This window comes from Bos taurus, chromosome 4 (genome assembly GCF_002263795.3).
Source record: "Bos taurus isolate L1 Dominette 01449 registration number 42190680 breed Hereford chromosome 4, ARS-UCD2.0, whole genome shotgun sequence".
Classification (NCBI taxonomy): domain Eukaryota; kingdom Metazoa; phylum Chordata; class Mammalia; order Artiodactyla; family Bovidae; genus Bos; species Bos taurus.
Window position 1 is genome coordinate 95,025,924 of NC_037331.1, and position 22,238 is coordinate 95,048,161.

The 22,238-nt window shown below is 38.7% G+C and overlaps 1 protein-coding gene across 8 annotated transcripts in view; it reads left to right on the forward strand.

Annotated features, from left to right (window-relative positions):
• The window catches only part of MKLN1 (muskelin 1), a 391,857-nt gene that overhangs the window by 175,847 nt on the left and 193,772 nt on the right, over positions 1–22,238 (forward strand). For 3 of the 8 annotated variants that reach the window (XM_024990569.2, XM_024990570.2, XM_059885487.1), the window contains exon 1: positions 61–170. The exons of 3 other annotated variants lie outside the window; for them this stretch is intronic. In XM_024990569.2, coding sequence (XP_024846337.1) covers positions 73–170 — 98 coding nt within the window. In that variant the 5' untranslated portion in view covers positions 61–72. 8 annotated transcript variants of the gene reach the window in all.

The window sequence follows — 22,238 nt, forward strand, 5'->3', positions numbered from 1 at the left end:
AGTGCAGGCCACGCCCCTTCCCTCCTCTCGGCTAGGCGGGCGGTCGGTGGCGGCTGCTTCGGTGCTGACAAGATGGCGGCTGGCGGGGCTGTTGCTGCGGCGCCTGAGTGCCGGCTTCTGCCCTACGCGCTACACAAGTGGAGCTCCTTCTCCTCCACCTACCTTCCCGAGTAAGTGCCGAGTCCTGGGCTCGTGCTGCCCTACTGTTCGGCGTAAGCACGGCTCGGGCAGGGGGGCCGTGGAGGGCAGCCGCGCCGAGAGGCCCAGGCGGGGCCTGGTGAGGGGGACGCGCGGCCTCCGGAGTCTCATTGCAGCTGCCAAGAGCCCTTGCCAGCCCCCGCCTCGGGGAGGGGTTAGGATTCGGAGAGCAAGGTCTGGGTGAAAGGGGCGAGGTGTGTGGCGGCGCCGGGACGCGTAGGACAGCGGGGAGCCAGGTGATGCTGCGGCCGTGTTTGGGAGTTGAGAAGGGCTTGGGGGCGGGCAGCTCAGGGACGTGAAGGCAGGAGTCGGGGCTCTCAGGGTCGGGACCGCGGACAAACTGGTGAAGATGTCTTAAGGGCGCCGAGGGCTCCGGAGACGCGGGGGGAAGGTTCAGTCGGTTGCTGCCGGGACGAAGTGTAAGGCTGAGTAGAGTGATTCTTCCTGGGGGAGGGGGGCGGTGGTCATTAAAAGTGATTAGCTCCAGAGGAGTGGTAAAAGTCACAGGCGGCCGAAAAGTTGTGAAGTCTTTGCAAGTGGGGATACGTTGTAGGATTTGCAGAGGGTACCTTTTCCGGTTGGTAGTTCTGAAAAAGAGAGTGGGCAGGAGAGACATTACAGAAGAGTTCCATTATATGATGGCTCAGAGCTTAGATTTATGTAAACACAGACCAACTTCCCAGCCCAGAAGCTCAAATACAAACAAAAAAGTCTGACTTTAATGAATCTGACTTCCAGTACTTGCTTGGTCTGAATCTCCAACTTAGGTGTTAAAAAGAATTGCAGAAGAACTGTATGTTTTTCTGTAGCAGATTGCTTCTGAAATGCTGACAGTACTTTGGTTCAGTATTTATTTAGCTTTAGCTCGTCTTGGAGAGAAGGAGCAAAGCGAACTCCGGTTTTATCAATACATACTGATAGAGAAACGAGCTTAGTGAGGTTTTAAGATGCGTGCAGACCCTGAAGAAAAGTGCTGATTGTCCCCCTGGACCATCATTTTACAAGTCCAGAAATGATTTTATGAGCAAAACAAGTTACATATCATATGTTTTTATGTTACTGAACAAATAAAGTGACTAGATATGTGAAGCATAACTCAAAAGTTTGCCACCTGTATTTCTAAAGTTCTTCACGTTTTCTCAAATGTGATTTCTCTAGTCAAATCAGTCAAAAATCTAAAAATGGATCTATAACCGCAAGAATCTAACTCTCTTGACTGCCAGCCCATTGTCCTGTTCTCCAGGTCGAGGGTTGGCCGTAAGGCCTTTAGTAGGATGTGGTTCAGTGAAGGATGCCAAGTGACCTGTGGCCTGATGTGGCCTGTGTGTCCTGTTGATGGCTGCTGTGTGACTGTGTCCCTGATTGATAATGACATCCAACTTTTAATGTGAGAGTAAACCAGGTAAACATTCCAGCTCTCAGCTGGAGTTGAAATGTGTCCCTTGGTACTTGACTTCTGATTTTCAGGGCTTACCAAATTGTTGAGTCTGAAGGTAATCATCATTTTTCTGTACCCAAGTTAGGATCACATAGAGTTGGGAAATGGTTTGGCATTGTTTGATCTAATAACTCTGGGATCATTTTCCTGGTTTCAAGTTAGACTGCTTCTAGGATTTCACTCCTTAAATTTCTGTTCATGGGGTGAGACTTGGGTATCATAATCTGAGTTAGGAATAAAAAGGAAACATAGGTTTTAAGCAGGCAGTGATTTAGTGGGATGGCAACTTTACTTTGACTTTGTCTCATTATCCTGGCCCCAGATTTGAAGTGGACAGCATTACTAAATTTGGAGTTAAGACAGCCATTTGTAATAGGAGAAATCGATTGCAGTTTTCTCAGATATATTTGTAAACTAGTATTTAATGCATATTTAACTTTCAAACAATTTCATTTATTGTGTTTTTAGTCTTTATGATATTCTGTTGACTTATGCAGTATAGTTTTTATTTTAAAGCACTAAACTATTATAATAGGGGAGTAATCTGAACTTTTTCTTCGAAGGAGTTGAGTATTATGGATCTTGGGTTTGAGAGTTTCATGTCTGCTGGATTGGTGTATGCCATACCTGAACTTCTAATTGCAAATAAGGATGACTGTGAACTTCTATTGGCAAGTAAGGCTAAGTTGTAGCTGTGTATGCTAGGAAGCTTAAGGAAGGGATTGACTGTATTTACTTTGGCCCTAAAGTCTTAACAGCAATTAATTTAAGTAATTAATTTACTGGCAGTGACAGTCATGTTAAAGTCTAATTTTAAGTAAAGCCTTTTGTTGAAATTGTCTGGAAAAAAGTGAGAATGTTCACTCAGTTCTGTCTGACTCTTTTCAACCCCATGGACTATAGCCTGCTGGGCTCATCTGTCCATGGAATTCTCCAGGCAAGAATACTAGAGTTGGTAGCCGTTCCCTTCTGCAGGGATCTTCCTGACCCAGGGGTCCAACCCAGATCTCTTGCATTGCAAGTGGATTCTTTACCATCTAAGCCAACAGAGAATAATCCTCTGGAAAAGGGCATGGCTACCCGCTCTAGTATTCTTGCCAGGAGAATTCCATGGACAGAGGAGCCTGGTGGACTACAGTCCATGGGGTTGCAAAGAGTCAGACATGATTGAGCGACTAGCAATGAAATTGTCTACAGAGTAGCAAATATTTATTGATTATAAGTCACTGATCAAGGCATCTTGAGGGGTAATAATGAGTCAGTAACAACAATGGGGAACATAGTGTGCCTTCCATTTGCTAGGCTCTCTTATGAACCCATAAGTGTATTAACTCATTTCATCCTCACAGCAATTATGTGAGAAGTCTTCATTTTCAGCTGAAGCAACAGACATGGAGACATTAAAATTTGCCTCTGGTCAAGTTTAACTCCTGTACAGAATCAGGATTTGAACTCAGGCAGTCAGGCTTGGTCTTAACTTTGGAGCTGTTCTGCTTTTGCACAAAGGTGGAGAAGATTTGAAAGGGTTATTGTATTAAAGGCACTTACATTTTAGTTCTGAAAGATATTGTGAAGTCATAAAATAAAAAAGAAAAGAAAAATTCAGATCTTAGATTTTTTTTCTAAAGACTTAAACTTTTTCTTTCAAAGGCAGTAAAGAACATTTTTCTTCTAACCCTTTTAGTTTTATTTGGACTTCAAAAATGTTACAGCAGATTGCATTATAGATAACACAATTTTATTTTGAAACTAATGAAGTAGGCTTTGACTTTTCAGTGTGCTTAAAAAGTTTGCTTGTGTTTTACCTTTTTCTGAAGTTTACAGCTACTCTGGGAATTAAGAGAAATGCATCTGTTTAAATGATGGTTAATTCTTAGATGCACTCTTATATGTAAAAATATTTTATAAACTGCTGATCTCTGTACTCAGATGTGTATTGTTCTTGCTAATAGTGATACTACAATTTATGGAGCACCTACTGTATGCAAGATGATTTTTGTATATAATTTTACCAAATCCTTAACTGCAAACCTGGTGGATAGGTATTATTGTATCTGTTTTGCATACGAGGAAACCAAGGTCCTTATAGGTCAAGTAACTTGCCCAAGGTCAGAGTTTTCAGGAGGCTTGGCAAGTTCTCAGATTTAAAAACTCTTGTGTGTGCCTCTAGTAATCACCCCTCTGAGTACCTCCTAATGAATCAGGCACGGTGTTTAGGACTTGGCATGTTTCCTTGATTTCGTCTTCAGAAAAACTCTATGATAAATATTATCATTCTCTTTTATAGCTAGGGAAACTGGGGTTCAGAGAGGTAAGATAAATTGTCTACTTCTAAGAGCTGAAAGGGTAGGAGATATGACTCTGATCTTGGACTTCCTGACCTCTGTTATCAAAGCTGCTTCAGTGTTTTACATGGCTGTAATATGTTCCTAGTTGGGAATACAGATTAAAAAGTGCTATAAGTTAGAATGGAGAGAGGGAAAGATATTTAGATATACTATATTATCTTGACATTTAAGTTTTAATGTATTAATATAAAAATTGGGAGGACCTTTGAAAGTATATGTACATGTTAAGTAATTTTATTAATATGGGATGATCCTTCTCTTGTTTACATATAGTGAAAGACTTCATTAGTTTAGGTAGTAAAATTGGATACATTTTGAAATGTTAACCTTTTTTTGTCTGTTAGTCTTTTGTATTAAAATCAAACATTATTTAAAACTGTATGTAGAATAAAAGATGAACGTATCTCAGGGCTTCCTGGGTGGCTCTGTGGTAACGAATCAGACACGAGTTTGATTCCTGATCCAGGAAAATCCCACGTGCTGGGGAGCACCTAAGCCTGTGTGCCACAAGTATAGAGCCTGTGCTCTAGATCCTGGGAGCCACAACTGTCGAGCCCACATGCTGCAACTGCTGAGCCCATGCGCCACAACTCCTGAAGCCCGCAACGCTAGAGCCTGTGCTCCAAAAAAGGAGAAGCCACCGCAGTAAGAAGCCACACCCAGAGCATTGTCCCTGCTCACCTCAACTAGGGAAAAGCTCACGCAGCAACAAAGACTCAGCGCAGCCAAGAAAAGTAAATAAATTAATAAATAAAATAATAAAAAACACTGATTTGCATTTTAGAAGAGAGATGAACCTATTTCAGCTATTTTAAAATTTTACATTTAAAAGTGAATATGTTTTTCTAATTGCCAAAAAACACCCATCCTGAGTTATGGGAGGAATATTTGCAAAATAGACTCAGAAACAAAATTTAAATTATTCTCAATCCTACCACCCAGAGATAGCTAATCACCCTGCAATATTCCAGATATTCCGTTATGTCTGTATCTATTTTCCAGTTTGATATTGTCCCTCTGTTGCTGTTCTGTATTCTTTTTCCTTCTTAATATGTGATAAATATTTCCTCATGTTATTAAATATTCTTTTATATTATCATTTGTTATGGATATATTACCTGTATTATGATTTTATGGCATTTTATTTCATTGACCCCCTATTTTGGAATGTTTAGGCTCCCTGAGTTTGTTTTGTTTTTATTGTTCTTTGGCCATTAGGAGTAATAAGGCATTTTGCCTTATAGAAACAAATCTTGAATTCATTTATGAAGAGATCTGAGATGTTGAATTGTTGGATTAAAGATATCAGATTATTTTTCTGCTGTTGGTGTAGGAAACTCTGTTTCTATGTACCCTGGCTTTACTTTGGTATTATCCTTAGTAATCTGGGGTTAAGAATGTGGTTTTGGTCAAATAGGTCCTTAGAGATGTTTAGCGAGTGGTTACATAATTCAAAGGTGACATTGCTCCTTGTCATTTCTCTTTTCTTCTCTCTCATCTTCGTTTATTTTAGCTTTTAAATGGATTTTTAGTTTGTTAATCATATACATTTGAAAAATAGAACACATTTGTGAGATTTATTATTTGTTTGGAATATAGGTAGTGATTACTGTGCATACAAATTTGAGAATTTGTTACAATCCTGTAGGCTTCTGAAACCCAGGAGTTGTGAATCCCTAGTTTGGAGTTATTTGGAGTCCCCTGGAGACTGGGGACTGTCATGCTTTTTCTTTCTTTCCTACTCCTTTTTCCCTTTCCCTAAACTAAAATTAGTACTGGCCTGACTTAGGAGCCTTACTATTCACTGATTGTTCTAAGACTGATATTTTCAGTCTGGTGGTCTTAGAACTTTAGGAAAATAAAGATACCAGGACATAGGAAAAGTTTGAGATGCATCATGAACTGGAGATTGAATCTGTGGAGCTGACTCCTAGGATTGGATCTTTGCGATTTTTATGAAGATGTTCTCTGAGCATTGTCAGTTTCCTTCTATGTAGCAATACTTTTTATCTTGATCAAATACTAGGAGGTTTAGTATTATGTTTACTTTTTCTTTCTTTTTTTGGCAGATAGGCAAATAGCTCTGTTATTTGCATTAACTTTTTTTTTTAAGGCTGATCCAAGGATGTTCTGCATGTTGATAAGATACATTTCAGCTGTTGCTGGTGATCTGACTTTGCTTTTTTTCAGTTGTTCAGTTACTCATCTTTGGAATTATGAGAGATTTTCCAGTAGATTAAAACAAATACTTTTATTTATTTATCTTTGGCTGCGCTGGGTTTTTGTTGCTGCTTGGGCTCCGCTCTAGTTGCAGTGCAGGCTTCTCACCTCAGTGGCTTCTCTTCTGTGGAGCACCAGCTGTAAGGCACGCAGGCTTCAGATGTTGGGGCTCCTGCGCTCTACGGCACAGGCTCAGTAGATGTGGCACATGGGCTTAGCTGCTCCATGGCGTGTGGGATCTTCCCGGACCGCGGATTGAATCCGTGTCCCCTGCATTGGCAGGCGAATTCTTTACCACTGAGACACCAGAGAATTCCCTCCAATAGATTTTAATTTTAGAAATGTAGCTATTAGCACCTAAGAATGGTTTTGTTTGTATTTATTCTGTTTGGGGTTTCTGATACCTCTTGAATTTATAGTATGACTCTCATTAGTTCAGAAAAAAATTTCCAAACTAATTTTTTCAAATATTCTTTCTACCCGCTTTTTTTCCTTCTTCCTTTTCTGACTTTGCTTAAATCCATACTATACCTTTTGTCTTGTCCTATATATCCTTTATGCTTTTTTCTGTTTTTTAATCTTTTTTTTTTCCTTCTGCTTGTTTCTCATTCTGGATAGGCTTTACTTACCTGTGCTCCAGGTTCACTAGTCCTCTATTCTGGCATGCCTTGTCAGCTTTTGATCCCATTTATTTTATTCTTGATTTCAGCTATTTTTTTTTAGTGCTAGACTTTTCGTTTGATTTTCCCTCTTTTAAAAAATAGATTCTAATTCTCTGGTGAAAATCTCCATATTGTGGTCTGTTTTCTTGACATCAGCCAAATTGCTTAAGAGTCTGTCTGAAAACTCCACTGTCTGAATCACTTTTAGGTCTCTTTCTAGTTTCTTTTTTCACACATTTTTATCTTGGTGGTTGTAGTTATTATTACCATTATTTTGGGGAGTAACTTTTGATTAAATACCAGACATTATATTTAGAATTTTAGATACAATTAGAAATTATAGTTAGTTGCGTATACTATTTTAGCATTTCTCTAGAGAAGGTTCTCTCATCTTCTGGCAGGCAGGTAAAATGGTGGCAAATCACCTCAACAGTTCGGAATTGAGCTGACTTGAGGCTGGGTTCAGATTTTGTGAACATCTGTCTTGTACAACTTTGGTAGCCCTCCAGGGAGCAGCTGAGAGACTGGGTGTTTCTCGGGCTTCCTCTGCTTTTGCATTCCCAACAGCATGTGACTCTTAAAAGCAGGAGCTCCTTACTTTCAGTTGTTTTCTGCTGGCTTTTTAGCTTTTTGCTTTTTTCGTTTTAGGAGTTGACAAATGCTTTAAGAGGAAAATCAGTACACATTGTCAGGTTTGTTCTTTTATACCTTCCTTTTCTATAGGATCTTAATCCCTCAAGTCTGGTATGTCATGGCAAGATCCACTTACCAAGTTTTGTCCCTTTACCTCCTTGAAAATCGTAAAACCTCTGCTGACTTTTCTGCCCTTTAGCAGCTGTCCTTTCTTGGCTTCTCAGCTCCTTATCTTAAAATTTTTTTTTTTTAATTTATTGTTTATTTGGCTGCACTGGGTCTTAGTTTTGGCACATGGAATTTTTAGTTGTGACCTATGCGATTTAGTTCCTTGACCAGGGATTGAACTCAGGTCCCCTGCATTCGGAGCATGGAGTCTTAGCCACTGAACCACCCAGGAAGTCCCTCAGCCCCTCTTCTGTGCCATTAAAGAAATAGCCAGAATGCCCTGAGAGGGAAAGCTGCACAGAATCTGGGGCTCCTTTTAACAAGTTCTTTGTTATTTCAAATCCTGACTACCTCAGAAAGTCTCTGATACCTTAAGAACTTTACAGCTTTTCTGGTTATAAAAGGTGATGTTGGTCTGCTGTGGGCTATTCTGTCATAACCAAAAGCAAAAATCTTTCTGGGTTTGGTACTTATGGAGTAGACTTACATTTTGTAGGCTTCTGAATTCTTCATGGTTATGTTAATGTACTGTCCTAACACCTGGGCCCCACATATTTTTGCTCAATGTTTTCCATCATTTTGCCTTTAGATACCGTAACTGCTTATTCCTAATATCTGGTGGGAAAATTTAGGGACTATAAATAACATTATTTGTTAGCAGCTGTTTTAAATATTTATTGACTCTTTTGAGACTTATTTGTTTCTGAGGTCCAGAAATTGAGAGTTTAACGTTTGTCATTGTTGTTGTTCAGTAGCTAAGTTGTGTCCGACTCATTGCAACCCCATGGACTACAGCACACCTTCTCCCAGAGTTTGCTCAAACTCATGTCCATTGAATTGGTGATGCCATCCAACCATCTCATCCTCTGCCACACTCTTCTCCTCCCACCTTCCATCTTTGCCAGCATCAGGGTCTTTCTCAGTGAGTTGGCACTTTGCATCAGGTGGCCAGAGGATTGGAGCTTCAGCATCAGTCCGTCCAATGAAGAAAATTCAGGGTTGGTTTCCTTTAGGACTGACTGGTTTGTCTCCTTGCTGTCCAAGGGACTCTCAGAGTCTTCTTCAGCACCATGATTTGAAGCATCAATTCTTCGGTGCTCAGTCTTCTTTATGGTCCAACTCCCACATCCATACATGACTACTGAAAAAACCATAGCTTTGACTATGGATCTTTGTTGGCAAAGTAATGTCTCTGCTTTTTAATATGCTGTCTAGGTTTGTCATAGCTTTTCTTCCAAGGTAGAAGCATCTTTTAATTTCATGGCTGCAGTCACTGTCTGCGGTGATTTTGGAGCCCAAGAAATAAAATCTGTCACTGCTTCCACTTTTTCCTCTTCTATTTGTCATGATATCATGGGACTGGATGCTGAGATCCTCCTTTTTTGAATGTTGAGTTTTAAGCCAACCTTTTCACTCTGCTCTTTCACCTTCATCAAGAGGTTCTTTACTTCCTCTTCACTGTCTGCCATCAGGGTCGTATCATCTGCATATCTGAGGTTATTGGTATTTCTCCGGGCAGTCTTGATTCCAGCTTATGATTCATCCAGCCTGGCATTTCACATGATGTACTCTGCATGTAAGCAGAGTGACAATATACAGTCTTGATTCCAGTTTATGATTCATCCAGCCTGGCATTTCACATGATGTACTCTGCATATAAGCAGGGTGACAATATACAGCCTTGACATACTCCTTTCCCAATTTGAAACCAGTCCATTGTTCCATGTCCAGTTCTAACTGTTGCTTCTTGACCTGCATACAGGTTTTTCAGGAGACAAGTGAGGTGGTCTGGTACTCCCATCTCTTTAAGAATTTTCCACAGTTTGTTGTGATCCACACAATCAAAGACTTTAACATAGTCAGTGAAGCAGAAGTAGATGTTTTTCTAGAATTACTTAGCTCTCTCCATGATCCAGCCAATGTTGACAGCTTGATCTCTGGTTCCTCTGCTTTTCCTAAATCCAGCTTGTACATCTGGAGTTCTCAGTTTAGGTACTGTTGAAGCCTAGCTTGAAGGGTTTTGAGCATTACCTTGCTAGCATGTGAAATGAATGCAGTTGTATGGTAGTTTGAACATGCTATGGCATTGCCTTTCTTTGGGATTGGAATGAAAACTGACCTTTTCCAGTCCCGTGGCCCCTGCTGACTTTTCAAAATTTGCTAATGTATTGAATGCAGCACTTTAACAGCATCATCTTTTAGGATTTGAAATAGCTCAGCTGGAATTCCATCACCTCCACTAGTTATTTCATAGTAATGTCTCCTAAGACCCACTTGACTTCACACTCCTGGATGTCTGGCTCTAGATGAGTGACCACAGCATTGTGGTTATCCGGTTCATGAAGTCCTTTTTTGTATAGTTCTGTGTATGCTTGCCACCTCCTCTTAATCTCTTCTGCTTCTGTTACGTCCATACCATTTCTGTCCTTTATTGTGCCCATCTTTGCATGAAATGTTCCCTCGGTATCTCCAGTTTTCTTGAAGAGATCTCTAGTCTTCCCCATTCTATTGTTTTCCTCTATTTCTTTGCATTGTTCACTTAAGGAGGCTGTCTTATCTCTTCTTGCTGTTCTCTGAAACTCTGCATTCAGTTAGGTATACCTTTCTTTTTCTCCTTTGCCTTTTGCTTCTCTTCTTTTTTCAGTTATTTGTAAGGCCGCCTCAGAAAACCATTTTACCTTCTTGCATTTCTTTTTTTGGGGGTTTTGGTCACCACCACCTGTATAGTGTTATGAACCTCTGTCCATAGTTCCTCAGGCACTCAGTCTACTAGCTCCAATCCCGTGAATCTATTCATCACTTCCACTGTGTAATCACAAGGGATTTGATTTAAGTCATACCCAAATGGTCTTTCTTCAATATAAGCCTGAATTTTGCAGTAATGAGCATGATCTGAGCCACCGTCAGCTCCAGGTCTTATCTTTGCTGAATGTATAAAGCTTTTCCATCTTCGGTTATGAAGAATATGATGAATGATTTTGGTATTGACCATCTGGTGATGTCCATGTGTAAAGTCGTCTCTTGTGTTGTTGGAAGAGGATGTTTGTTATGACCTTGTGTTCTCTTAGCCCAACTCTGATAGCCTTTGCCTTGCTTCGTAGTATATATAGTTATTTCCCTTCCTAAAATATGATTTTTGTATTATTTATCTTTTTTTTTTTTAGAACTTCCATGGGAATATTTATGTGAAAGCATTGTTTAAAAGAAGGAGCTTGGGTCCAATGTAAATTTTTTGAGTTGTAAATATTGTTAGTATTTAATACTTTAAAAATATCCTCACACTTCTTCAAGCTGACTGGTATTTATTATAGTTATCATCTCAGTGGTAAAGAATCCACCTGCCAGGCATCCACAGCCAGTGGTCTGTGACAACCTGGAGGGGTAGGGTGGTGATGGAGATGGGAGGGGCAATCAGGATGGAGGGGACACGTATATACCTGTGGCTGATTCATACTGATGTATGGCAAAAACTGTGACAATATTGTAATTATCTATCAATAAAAGTAAATAAGAAAAAGAACTCACCTGCCAATGCAGGAGACACAGGTTCCATCTCTGGGTCAGGAAGATCCTCTGGAGAAGGAAATGGCAACCCATTTCAGTATTCTTGCCTGAGAAGTCCCCATGAAGTGAGAAGCCTGCTGGGCTACAGTCCATGGGGTGGCAAAAGAGTTGGACTCCACTGAGCGACTAAGCAACAACAATGGCAACAATGTATTTGTTGTTAAGGCTATTGTTTTGGATAAATAGAAAGGTTAAATTATTTTAAGCATCCTTGAATATGTCTCCTTTCCCCTTCCTTTCATTGTCCCCTTTCTTCCCTTTTGATTTAAGTAGTGTGATCAATGGCACCCCACTCCAGTACTCTTGCCTGGAAAATCCCATGGACAGAGGAGCCTGGTAGGCTGCAGTCCATGGAGTCGCTAAGAGTCAGACACTACTGAGTAACTTCACTTTTTTACTTTCATGCATTGGAGAAGGAAATGGCAACCCACTCCAGTGTTCTTGCCTGGAGAATCCCAGGGACGGGGGAGCCTGGTGAGCTGCTGTCTATGGGGTCGCACAGAGTCGGACACGACTGAAGTGACTTAGCAGCAGCAGCAGTGTGATCAAAAGAGTCCCAAAACCTAACTCTTACTTATTATTCAGCTATCAGCTGGAATGTCACTCTCATAGGACTATATGACGGATCCCATCCCACCAAAGAACTCTGCACCCTTCTCTGCCCCTGTAGTTAAATGCGTTCTTACAGATATATACCCCTCTCATGTATCACTTCATACAGTTTATAGTTATGGATTTATTTGTATAATTATTTGGTTTATAGCTGTCCCCCAGTTAGACCACAAGCCCCATAAGGACTGTGGAATTTCCCCCCTGCCGTCATTGTAGTCCAGCAGGAGTGAGTGAGCCAAAGTTACTCAGTCGTGTCCAACTCTTTGGGACCCCATGGACTATACAGTCCAGGGAATTCTCCAGGCCAAAATATTGAAGTGGGTAGCCTTTCCCTTCTCCAGGGGATCTTCCCAAGCCAGGGATCGAACCCAGGTCTCCCACACTGCAGGCGGATTCTTCACCAGATGAGCCACTAGTCCAGCATAGTGTTTATTAAGTGCATGACTGAGTTAATTAACTAAGCACCTTGACTGCTTTTCTTCTTTTAATAGAGTTTTATTCTGGGGCTACATGGAGTCATATACTGGCTATGTTAAAAATATTAAATAATTAGTTTTAATGATAAGCTTTAAATCTGTGCTATGAATTTTCATGGTTTTCATAATTTTTAGCAATTTCAGAGAATGTTTTAAGTGAAATTGATTGTCTTGGGCTGGGGATGTTGCGTTTTGAAGGACTTGGACAAGAAAGCTTCTTATCTATCTTGGTATTTTAAGAATTTTTTTATTGTTAAGATTATTTAAAATTCTTTTAGGCAGTTTTTCCAATGAAACCTTGAGAACTTTAAAGCATAGTTTATCACAGAACCTGATTTGGCTAATAGCTTTTAATAGTTTTAGAATATATTATGAATATTCTGATTAGTTTTCAGATAAGGATCATTTCCTCCAATTCCTTGAATATATGTATTTAATATGAAATATAAAAAGTAATATAAAAAGTTAGTTGACTTAACAATGTTTTGGGATTGGTAATTTGCATCCCATGCATTCAGCTACTTAAAAAGTACAATTCAGTGGCTTTTAGTATGTTCAGAGATATGTATAACATCACTGCAGTAAATTTTAGAACATTTTCATAATCTCAAAAAGAAAACTATACCCTTTGTTATGACCTGCTTACTTTCTTATCCTTAAGCAACCAGTAATTTACTTTCTGTATAGATTTTCCTGTCTCTGTAGATTGTGGACATTTTATATAAAGTTATATAATATGTGTTCTTTGTAATTGGCTTCTTTCACTTAGCATATTGTTTTTAAGGTTCATTAATGTTGTAGCGTGTAGGATGTATCAGTACTACATTCTTTTTGTGATAGGTATTCTTTTGTATGGATATACTGCATTTTTATCCATTCATTAGTAGATGGACATTTAGGTTGTATCCACTGTTTTGGCTTTTATGAATAATGATGCTGTAAAAAGTTGTGTGCAAGTGTTTTGTGTGGTTTTATGTTTTTCTTTGGGTAAATGCCTATGAGTAGAATTTCTTGGTCATATGGTAATTCTGTGTTTAACTGTTTAAGGAACTGCCAGGCTATTGTTGGTTGATATTTTGTTGTTGGTATTAAAATTTTGTCGGACTGGTTAGTGCATATGAGTTGAAGCCCTGTGAGGAGAATGACCATCTGGAATTAGATGGCAAATTGCTTGACTTCAAGTCTGTTACTCTAAGAACTTTCTGTCACAGTTGATCTAGTCCTTTATCTTCTTTTATTTTTGTTCAGAATGCATGTGTGTGGATTGGCTCCATGTCTTCATCTTTTAAGTTACTTACCTACTTATCAGTGTACATTCTTACTTGGAGACATAACATATATTCACACATACTTTGGTAAATAGTTGATGATGGGGATGTTAATTGAAAATCGTTATTTTTCCCCCTAAAATTTATATAGTTTGTTAACGTGTAAAATACTGAATGGGAGATATTTATGAAACTTTTTTATGAATTCTTAAACAAACTGAGGCATAAATTTTAAAAGAGCTGAAAATGATGTCAAGTTTGACAGAACAGTTTCTTTTAAAATTTCAGGTGATTGTAAAATTCACATGTCATCAAAGTCTAAAAGTTTAAGTCTTTGACATCTATTACCATCTCCATTTTCTCCAACCTCAAATGCTACTTTGGGTGACAGGTTAAAGAAGACTTTGTGTTTTTTATTGTTATTGCTACATTGTGGTATTTAAATCACAATTATGGCTTTTCACATTTTTGGCTGTCTGTGCCATAAACAAATTATTCAGTTCAGTTCAGTCACTCAGTCGTGTCTGACTCTTTGTGACCCCATGGACTGCAGCATGCCAGGCTTCCCTGTCTATCACCAACTCCCGGAGTTTACTCAGACTCCTGCCTTCAATCTTTCTCAGCATCAGGGTCTTTTCAAATGAGTCAGTTCTTTGCATCAGGTGGCCAAAATATTGGCGTTTCAGCTCTAGCATCCGTCCTTCCAGTGAATATTATTGGAACAAACAAATTATTAGGTGCCTCTAACTCCTGAGTAACAACTAGGCCTCTTTGAAGTTATGAGAGAGTATTTATTTATCATTTAATTTAATATTATTTATTTCTGGTGATGAACTATATGTACATTTAATAGTGCAGTAGAAGGTAGCAAAAAAGTTCATCTGAGTTCAGATGAATGACAAAAGCAGTAAATGTTACAGAAATCAGAAGTGAGATTCAGAGGATGAAGCATCTGTTGTTTACATGGGCTTGAGGGGAGACTTCCTGAAAGAGGTAAATGAGCTGTGACTTCCTTTGTGTACAGATACAATTTATTTAACCATGCTTTAAATTCTTTGAATGCAGGATTTATATTTACCCTTGTGTATTTAGCAATTGCTCTTTGGGAAATTAGGTTAACATTTGGAGCTCGTGGAGTTAGTGTAGCATATTAGAGCCAGAAAGGTGCTTGGAGGTAGACTTAGCCCAGACAGTGTACAGGGCACTTGATACAGGCTGGGTCATTGGTCAGGCGCTTCTTCCATATATTACACACGTGGACTGGTGTCCTTGCCCACATTTCCCTCCAGATTCACCATTTTAAAATGTGTTAAGTTAATCTTTGTTTTTATTCAGGTTTGTTTCATATATCAGTTACAAAAGATACTGTATACTGAAGGAAGCTTTTCTGATAGTATTCCAAAGTCACTAGCTTATATTCCCTACCAAAGAGCTAACATTTATCATATCCATTATTTTTCAGTGAACTCCTCTATTTATTTATACTTCCTTTATGATTTTGCATATTGGAAGACATAAGCATTCACTTATCACATATGCATTTAAGAAGCTTTCCTCTCTCTATGCAGAAATTTAGGTATAATGAAAACAAAACTCTGAATTGTATTTCATTCTGTCAGAGGAGTGTGTAACTTCCTGGGTTCTGTCTCATCACAACAAAAATTGGAAGCAATGGACCAGCATTACAGCCCTCGGACTGGCCAGCGTTAGGGCTCTTGGATGGACCAGTGTTACAGCTCCGTTTTATTTAGAAAATAAAGGAAACTACATCCTCGAGGCCTGAGGGCATGACTGCCCATAAGACCCGAAGAGAGAGAGAGAGAGAGACCCCGGCCTTTTGGCTCCTCTTTTTATCTGTTTTTTCTCCCCGCCCTGGGCCTGCCCTGTGTAAATTGGGCTAGCCGGGAGTGCTGTTTGTTCTACCTGAGGTCCTCACTCAGGTCCTCAGACCTTCCTTTGTTCTGTGTTCGCGGGCATTTCCCTGCCTTGTCTTTTAGCCACCACCATTTTGGACTCCCTTTTTCCTATTCTAACTACCTAACAATTTTTTCAGGGAAACTTAGTAAGATATTTTGAATTTTTTTATGGTATTCTAACCTGCTTTTCCATGGCATTTTGGGCAGTGATTATGTTTATATTTATCTAAAATATAATGTATGGATTGCAAATTAATCCTCTAGCAAAAATCTAATATTATTGATAGACGTATGTTGTCCTGAGATTTACTAGATTTAACAGAATAATTTTTTTGAGATTATGATGGACTGTTTGGCTGCCATTAAAAAGTAAGTTTTAGAATATTTTTTAATGATACAGAGAAAATCTTTCACATATAATGTTATATAAAAAACATTAAAAAAGCCTTTTCAAATGGTTTCTCCAATTTATCTTTAAACATACACATATATTTGTATGCTTAGTCATATAGAAAAGGCTGCAAACAAATTAACTGAAGTCTTAACAGTGATTATCTTGGGATGTAGTAATTGTGTTGATTTTTATTTTTTAATGTCTGTTCTTTGGACATTGCCCAGAGTTTTAAATTTTATTTAAATAAATAATACATTAAAAATAAAAAGTAGGGGTTGTGTGGGAATGTATTTCATCTTCTGCATTGGTGGGTGGATTCTTTACTATTAGCACCGCCTGGAAAGCCCATTTCCTTGTTGGTGAGTTTGCATTTTATTTTTTTGAAAATGTGGCATCATCAAATAATTTAGGTAGAAGAGTGATGTGACTAAAGTCAATGGTTTAAAATTTAAAAATTTAAACACCTGATTAACAACAAGATCCTACTGCATAGCACAGGGAACTATATTTAATATCCTGTGAAAATGATAATGGAAAAGAATATGTAAAGAAATACATGTATAACTGAGTCACTATGCTATACAGCAGAAATTAAACACATCATTGTAAATCAAATATATTTCAGTAAAACTAAAAAAATTTTTTGAAGCACTCTTAAAACCCAGTAATTTTCATTGATTTTGAGTAGCTGATTTCGTTGATTTTGAGTAACTGATTTTGAGTAGCAGTCTTCAGATTGGGGCATGCTTATTCCTGGGAGTACATGTAGACTTTCCAGGGGGTATGTTGGCAAAAATAGTTTGAAGGATTCAGTTTCCTGAGTTTTGTTATTATTGTCTGTTCTCTTAAAAATTGACAAGCCTGAGAACCTGCCTCTGGTTTAGGCCCTTGCTACTAAAAAGTGTGGCCCACTTACCAGCAGCATTGCCTTTACGAGGTACTTGTTCTTTGGAAGGAATGATGCTGAAGCTGAAACTCCAGTACTTTGGCCACCTCATGTGAAGAGCTGACTCATTGGAAAAGACTCTGATGCTGGGAGGGATTGGGGGCAGGAGGAGAAGGGGACGACAGAGGATGAGATGGCTGGATGGCATCACCGACTAGATGGACATGAGTTTGAGTAAACTCCAGGAGTTGGTGATGGACAGGGAGGCCTGGCGTGCTGCGATTCATGGGGTCGCAAAGAGTCAGACACAACTGAGCGACTGAACTGAATTAAACTGTTAGAAACGCAGAATCTCAGACCCACCCCAGACCTACTGAGTCATAATCTGCATTTTTAACAAGAACCCCAGGTGATTTGCCTGCACTTTGAAGACTTCTAGCTGTCCCATATCCTATTTCTCAATTGCAAAATAGGCATGCTTCTCATCTATTTCATAGAATGTAAGAATCTGCAGAGTGCAGACAAAGGACTGATGTAAAAGTATTGAAGTTGAGAAGGTGAATGACAAAAAAAAGTCTAGTTGTAAAATAAGTGGCTCTCAATTCTTTCTTTTTAAACAAAAGGAAGATCTAAACCAACCTGTTTGTTGGTAGAGCATAAACAGTAATTTTTAATGATAGCTCATCATGTAATTTTTGACATATAATTCTGAAGGTAGTAAAAAAATTAACAGTACTAGCAGAAATTCCTTCTGTTCCCATGTATTTGTGTAAGTGAAATTTTCAGTACATGCGTCTGCAAAATAGACTTGATGCTGAATTTCACTTTATTCTGATAGTGATATTTACCTGTATATACATGAATTAATTGTAAAAAAAATGGAAAAATACTGCTCATAATATCTTTGAAAATAATTTTTAATACCATTTTACCCCACATTTAATCTTGTCTGTCAATGTGCATATTATATTTATATTAATGTGGTACATACTGTATTTATAATAGTGTCCAGAAGAAATTTTAAAAATGTGACCAAAGCTAAAAAAGTTTAATTTATACTCTTTTTTTCCCCCCCAGAGAAGTCATAGAGAGTGAATATAAACAACTCTGCAGTACAGTAGAATATTATAATACATTAGTTAAAATTCTGTAGGGAAAGCTTAAAGAAAAGCATGAATAACATAAAATTTTGACTATTCAATTCAATTCAGTCGCTCAGTCGTGTCTGACTCTTTGCGACCCCATGAACCACAGCACACCAGGCCTCCCTGTCCATCACCAACTCCCGGAGTCCACCTAAACCCATGTCCATTGAATCAGTGATGCCATCCAACCATCTCATCCTCTGTCATCCCCTTCTCCTGCTCTGAATCTTTCCCAGCATCAGGGTCTTTTCCAGTGAGTCAGCTCTTCGCATCAGGTGGCCAAAGTACTGGAGTTTCAGCTTCAGCATCAGTCCTTCCAATGAACACCCAGGACTGATCTCCTTTAGGATGGACTGGTTGGATCTCCTTGCAGTCCAAGGGACTCTCAAGAGTCTTCTCCAACACCACAGTTCAAAAGCGTCAATGCTTTAGCACTCAGCTTTCTTCAGAGTCCAACTCTCACATCCATATATGACCACTGGAAAAACCATAGCCTTGACTAGACTGACCTTTGTTGGCAAAGTAATGTCTGCTTTTTAATATGCTGTCTAACTAGGTTGGTCATAACTTTCCTTCCGATGAGTAAGCGTCTTTTAATTTCATGGCTGCAGTCACCATCTGCAGTGATTTTGGAGCCCCAAAAAGTAAAGTCAGCCACTTTTCCACTTTCCCCATGTGTTTGCCATGAAGTGATGGGACCAGATGCCATGACCTTAGTTTTGTGAATGTTGAGCTTTAAGCCAACTTGTTCACTCTCCTCTTTCACTTTCATCAAGAGGCTCTTTAGTTCTTTTTCACTTTCTGCCGTAAGGGTGGTGTCATCTGCATATCTGAGGTTATTGATATTTCTCCCAGCAATCTTGATTCCAGCTTGTGCTTCTTCCAGCCCAGCGTTTCTCGTAATGTACTCTGCATAGAAGTTAAATAAGTAGGGTGACAGTATACAGCGTTGACGTACTCCTTTTCCTATTTGGAACCAGTCTCTTCCATGTCCAGTTCTAACTGTTGCTTCCTGACCTGCATACAGGTTTCTCAAGAGGCAGGTCAGGTGGTCTGGTATTCCCGTCTCTTTCAGAATTTTTCACAGTTTATTGTGATCCACACAGTCAAAGGCTTTGGCATAGTCAATAAAGCAGAAATAGGTGTTTTTCTGGAATTCTCTTGCTTTTTCCATGATCCAGTGGATGTTGGCAGTTTGATCTCTGGAAGTCAAGAAACACCTGGAGTAACAGGCAAATTTAGCCTTGGAGTATGGAATGAAGTGAGGCAAAGGCTAATAGAGTTTTGCCGAGAGAATGCACTGGTCATAGCAAACACCCTCTTCCAACAACACAAGAGAAGACTCTACATGTGGACATCACCAGATAGTCAACACAGAAATCAGATTACTTAGGGAGCTTTAAAAAATTCTGAGCCCCCAAATCACAAAACAGTCTTTTCTTTTGGACCTTGGCCCAAGATACTAGATTTATAATGAAGCTCCGACAAAAACGACAATTTTTCTATAGATCTGTACATACACATCTGTTTTGTTGTTGTTGTTTGTTTTGTAGTTACAGGCATACACGCAGCAGGTGATTTTAAGCCTAGAACTTAAAGAAAAAGATAAGGAAAACAGTTAAAATTTGAGACATGCAGGTTAGCCTTTATCCAGAAAGTCCATTTTCTCATTTTCACAACACATGGCTTAGTGAGAAAGTGATGCTTTTTGATCAGGATGCAGGACTATTAAGTAGGACTCAGAGTGGATTTCAGCTTTTATTCCTTGTGGGATCTTTTTATGCAAAGTCAAAGTGTTATTTGCTCAATCGTATCTGACTCTTTGTGATCCCGAGGACTATAGCTTAGCGGGCTCCTCTGTCCATGGGGTTCTCCAGGCAAGAATACTGGAGTGGGTAGACATTCCTTTTCCAAAGAATCTTCTTGACCCAGGGATCGAACCCAGGTCTCCTGCATTGTAGGCTGATTCATTACCATCTGAGCCACCAGGAACGCCTACAACCTAATGTAATAGCCTAATACCTAATACCTGTAACCTAATACCTTCTGCCTGGTAAGTCCAGAATGATACCAGAAAAAATAGAGAAGTTTTTTTAAAAAGGGGAAAAATTTTCTGAGCTCAGGAAAGGTTCAGGTTATTCATTAGTTTGAAAAGGCCTGCTGAATGTGACGAGGCTAAAAAAAAAATACCCACAAATATTATATATTCTGGTGTAGAAACTTCCTTGGTGCTAGAGAAGCTGGTCACGTGCACATGTCAGCTGGGCTTTGCGGGGGACTGCATACGCTCTAGGAGCAGGATGCTAGAGAAGCATCTCTACTATAGAAACTGAGAGCTGGAGAAGCGCGCCTGAACTAGGAAGCAAAACAACCCTCCGTTCATTAGGGAAGAGGCAAAGACATCACTGTATGCGGTGATGACTCTCTTGCCCCTCTTTACTGACAAAATAACATTGTGCCAGCTGTCAAAGAAAAAAATGCTAAAAGAGCCCAAATGAGTTTCCAAGAAAAGACAAAAGGGGTGAGTTTAGAAGTGAGAGTGAATACATCCATAATCGGCCCACCTATGCTTTAGCTTTTGATGTTATCTATTAACCGTTTTTCTCAGGGTTTTGTTTATACTTAAGCTAGTTAAGTCTGCTTAGTATCTGAAGTTTTCTTCATTTGCATCACCTTATTGTTTCAGTTGAAGTAATGTTACTCGTAGGCTTTTATGTTTTCATTTTCCGTTCTTATAATAGTAGAAATGCAATAAAATATTTCAAAAGTTGTAAAAGTGGACTCTGAACTACAAAGAAGGCAACGCTTTGGAAACAAACACTGGCTGGCATGTGGGGCACGTTGGCATGCTGGTCCAGTCGCTTGGACTATTGGTTGAATGAACTGATAAACATTCTGAATTTGGTAAAGGAAAATCTGAGAGCTCTAAGCATGTAAGATACAAAAGTGTGGGTTGTCTGAAAGTTAAATGAGGAATGTTGCTTATCACTTGTAATAAATTTGTTTTCAAGGTTAGTGTCATCGAATTATGCATAGAATAATAATATATAATAATAAATTATTAATTTAAATATAATTTAAAATTAATTTATATATTATTTAAATTTATATTTATTTAAAAATAATTATATCCATATAATAATTCAAAAAGTCAGAAAAAGCACTCATTCAAATTCTGTGCTACAGTGATCTGTAATGTGACATCGCCTTAGCTTTTGAGGAGAGCATTAGAACCAAACAGTTCTGAACCTTGTTCAGTTATTAATTACATTATGATTGTGAATTTATTTGTGAATTTTACATGAACAGATATATGTAGAACTGAATTTAAGACTGGAATACGATTGCAGCTGTATTTCAAAGTGACGTACTTTGAAAAGTTCGAAGAGATACAGAGGTGTCCAAAGAAATTTACTCAGAACTTTGCACAAAAACAAGATAAACAAGTTGCTGTGGAGCGTGGTATCCATTGTAGTAATAATTTGGTCTAGAATATTTTTGAATTTTTAATAGTATTAATATTAGTTTAAAATATTTAAAAAATATTTTTTAAAACTTAGATCCTATGGAATCTCTCTGCGCAACAGAGAAAAAAATGCTGTGCCGTAGGATTTAGGCCTTGGTCAAAGGTAACCTGTTAGGAGGATAAGAGGAGAATTCCCCCAAAACAGATTTGGGGGAATCTGTTAGTTATCGGTTTGACCTCTTGCCATTAGTGCAGTTTAAATTACTGCATTAAGCTGGGAAGAAAGTTATATCCAATACAAAGGAAAACATGAAGAAAAGGGAAATAGTGTAGTACAGAGAGAACAGTGAACAAGGATAGGAGATTTGGGTTCTAATCCCAGTTCTGTCATTAATTAATTGGTAATTTTGGGTCTTTAGTTTCTCCAGTCTTTTATTTATTTTCATAAAAACCAAGAGGATTAGATGCTTAAGGTCTTTTTTGCACAAGATAGCATGGAGTATTAAAGAATAGTTTTTTTAAGTAAATGTAGCCCCTCCCAACGCATGACACATATAGTAACTCAAATTAAGCTAAATTGTTGCCCAAAAAAGATATTTTGAGGACATCAAAAGATGATAGTGATTATTTCCATAAAATTATTTACATATAAGTGAAACCTTTGAGGGTGCTTGAAAACACTTTATTTTAAATATTTATAATTCCTTTGGATATATAGTTATTTTGTCTGAGATTTGAAGAATGTATATATCAAGCAGCATTAAACCTTTCCCAGGGGTTCCCTGGTAGCTCAGTTGGTAAAGAGAGCTGGGTTTGATCCCTGGGTTGGGAAGATTCCGCTGGA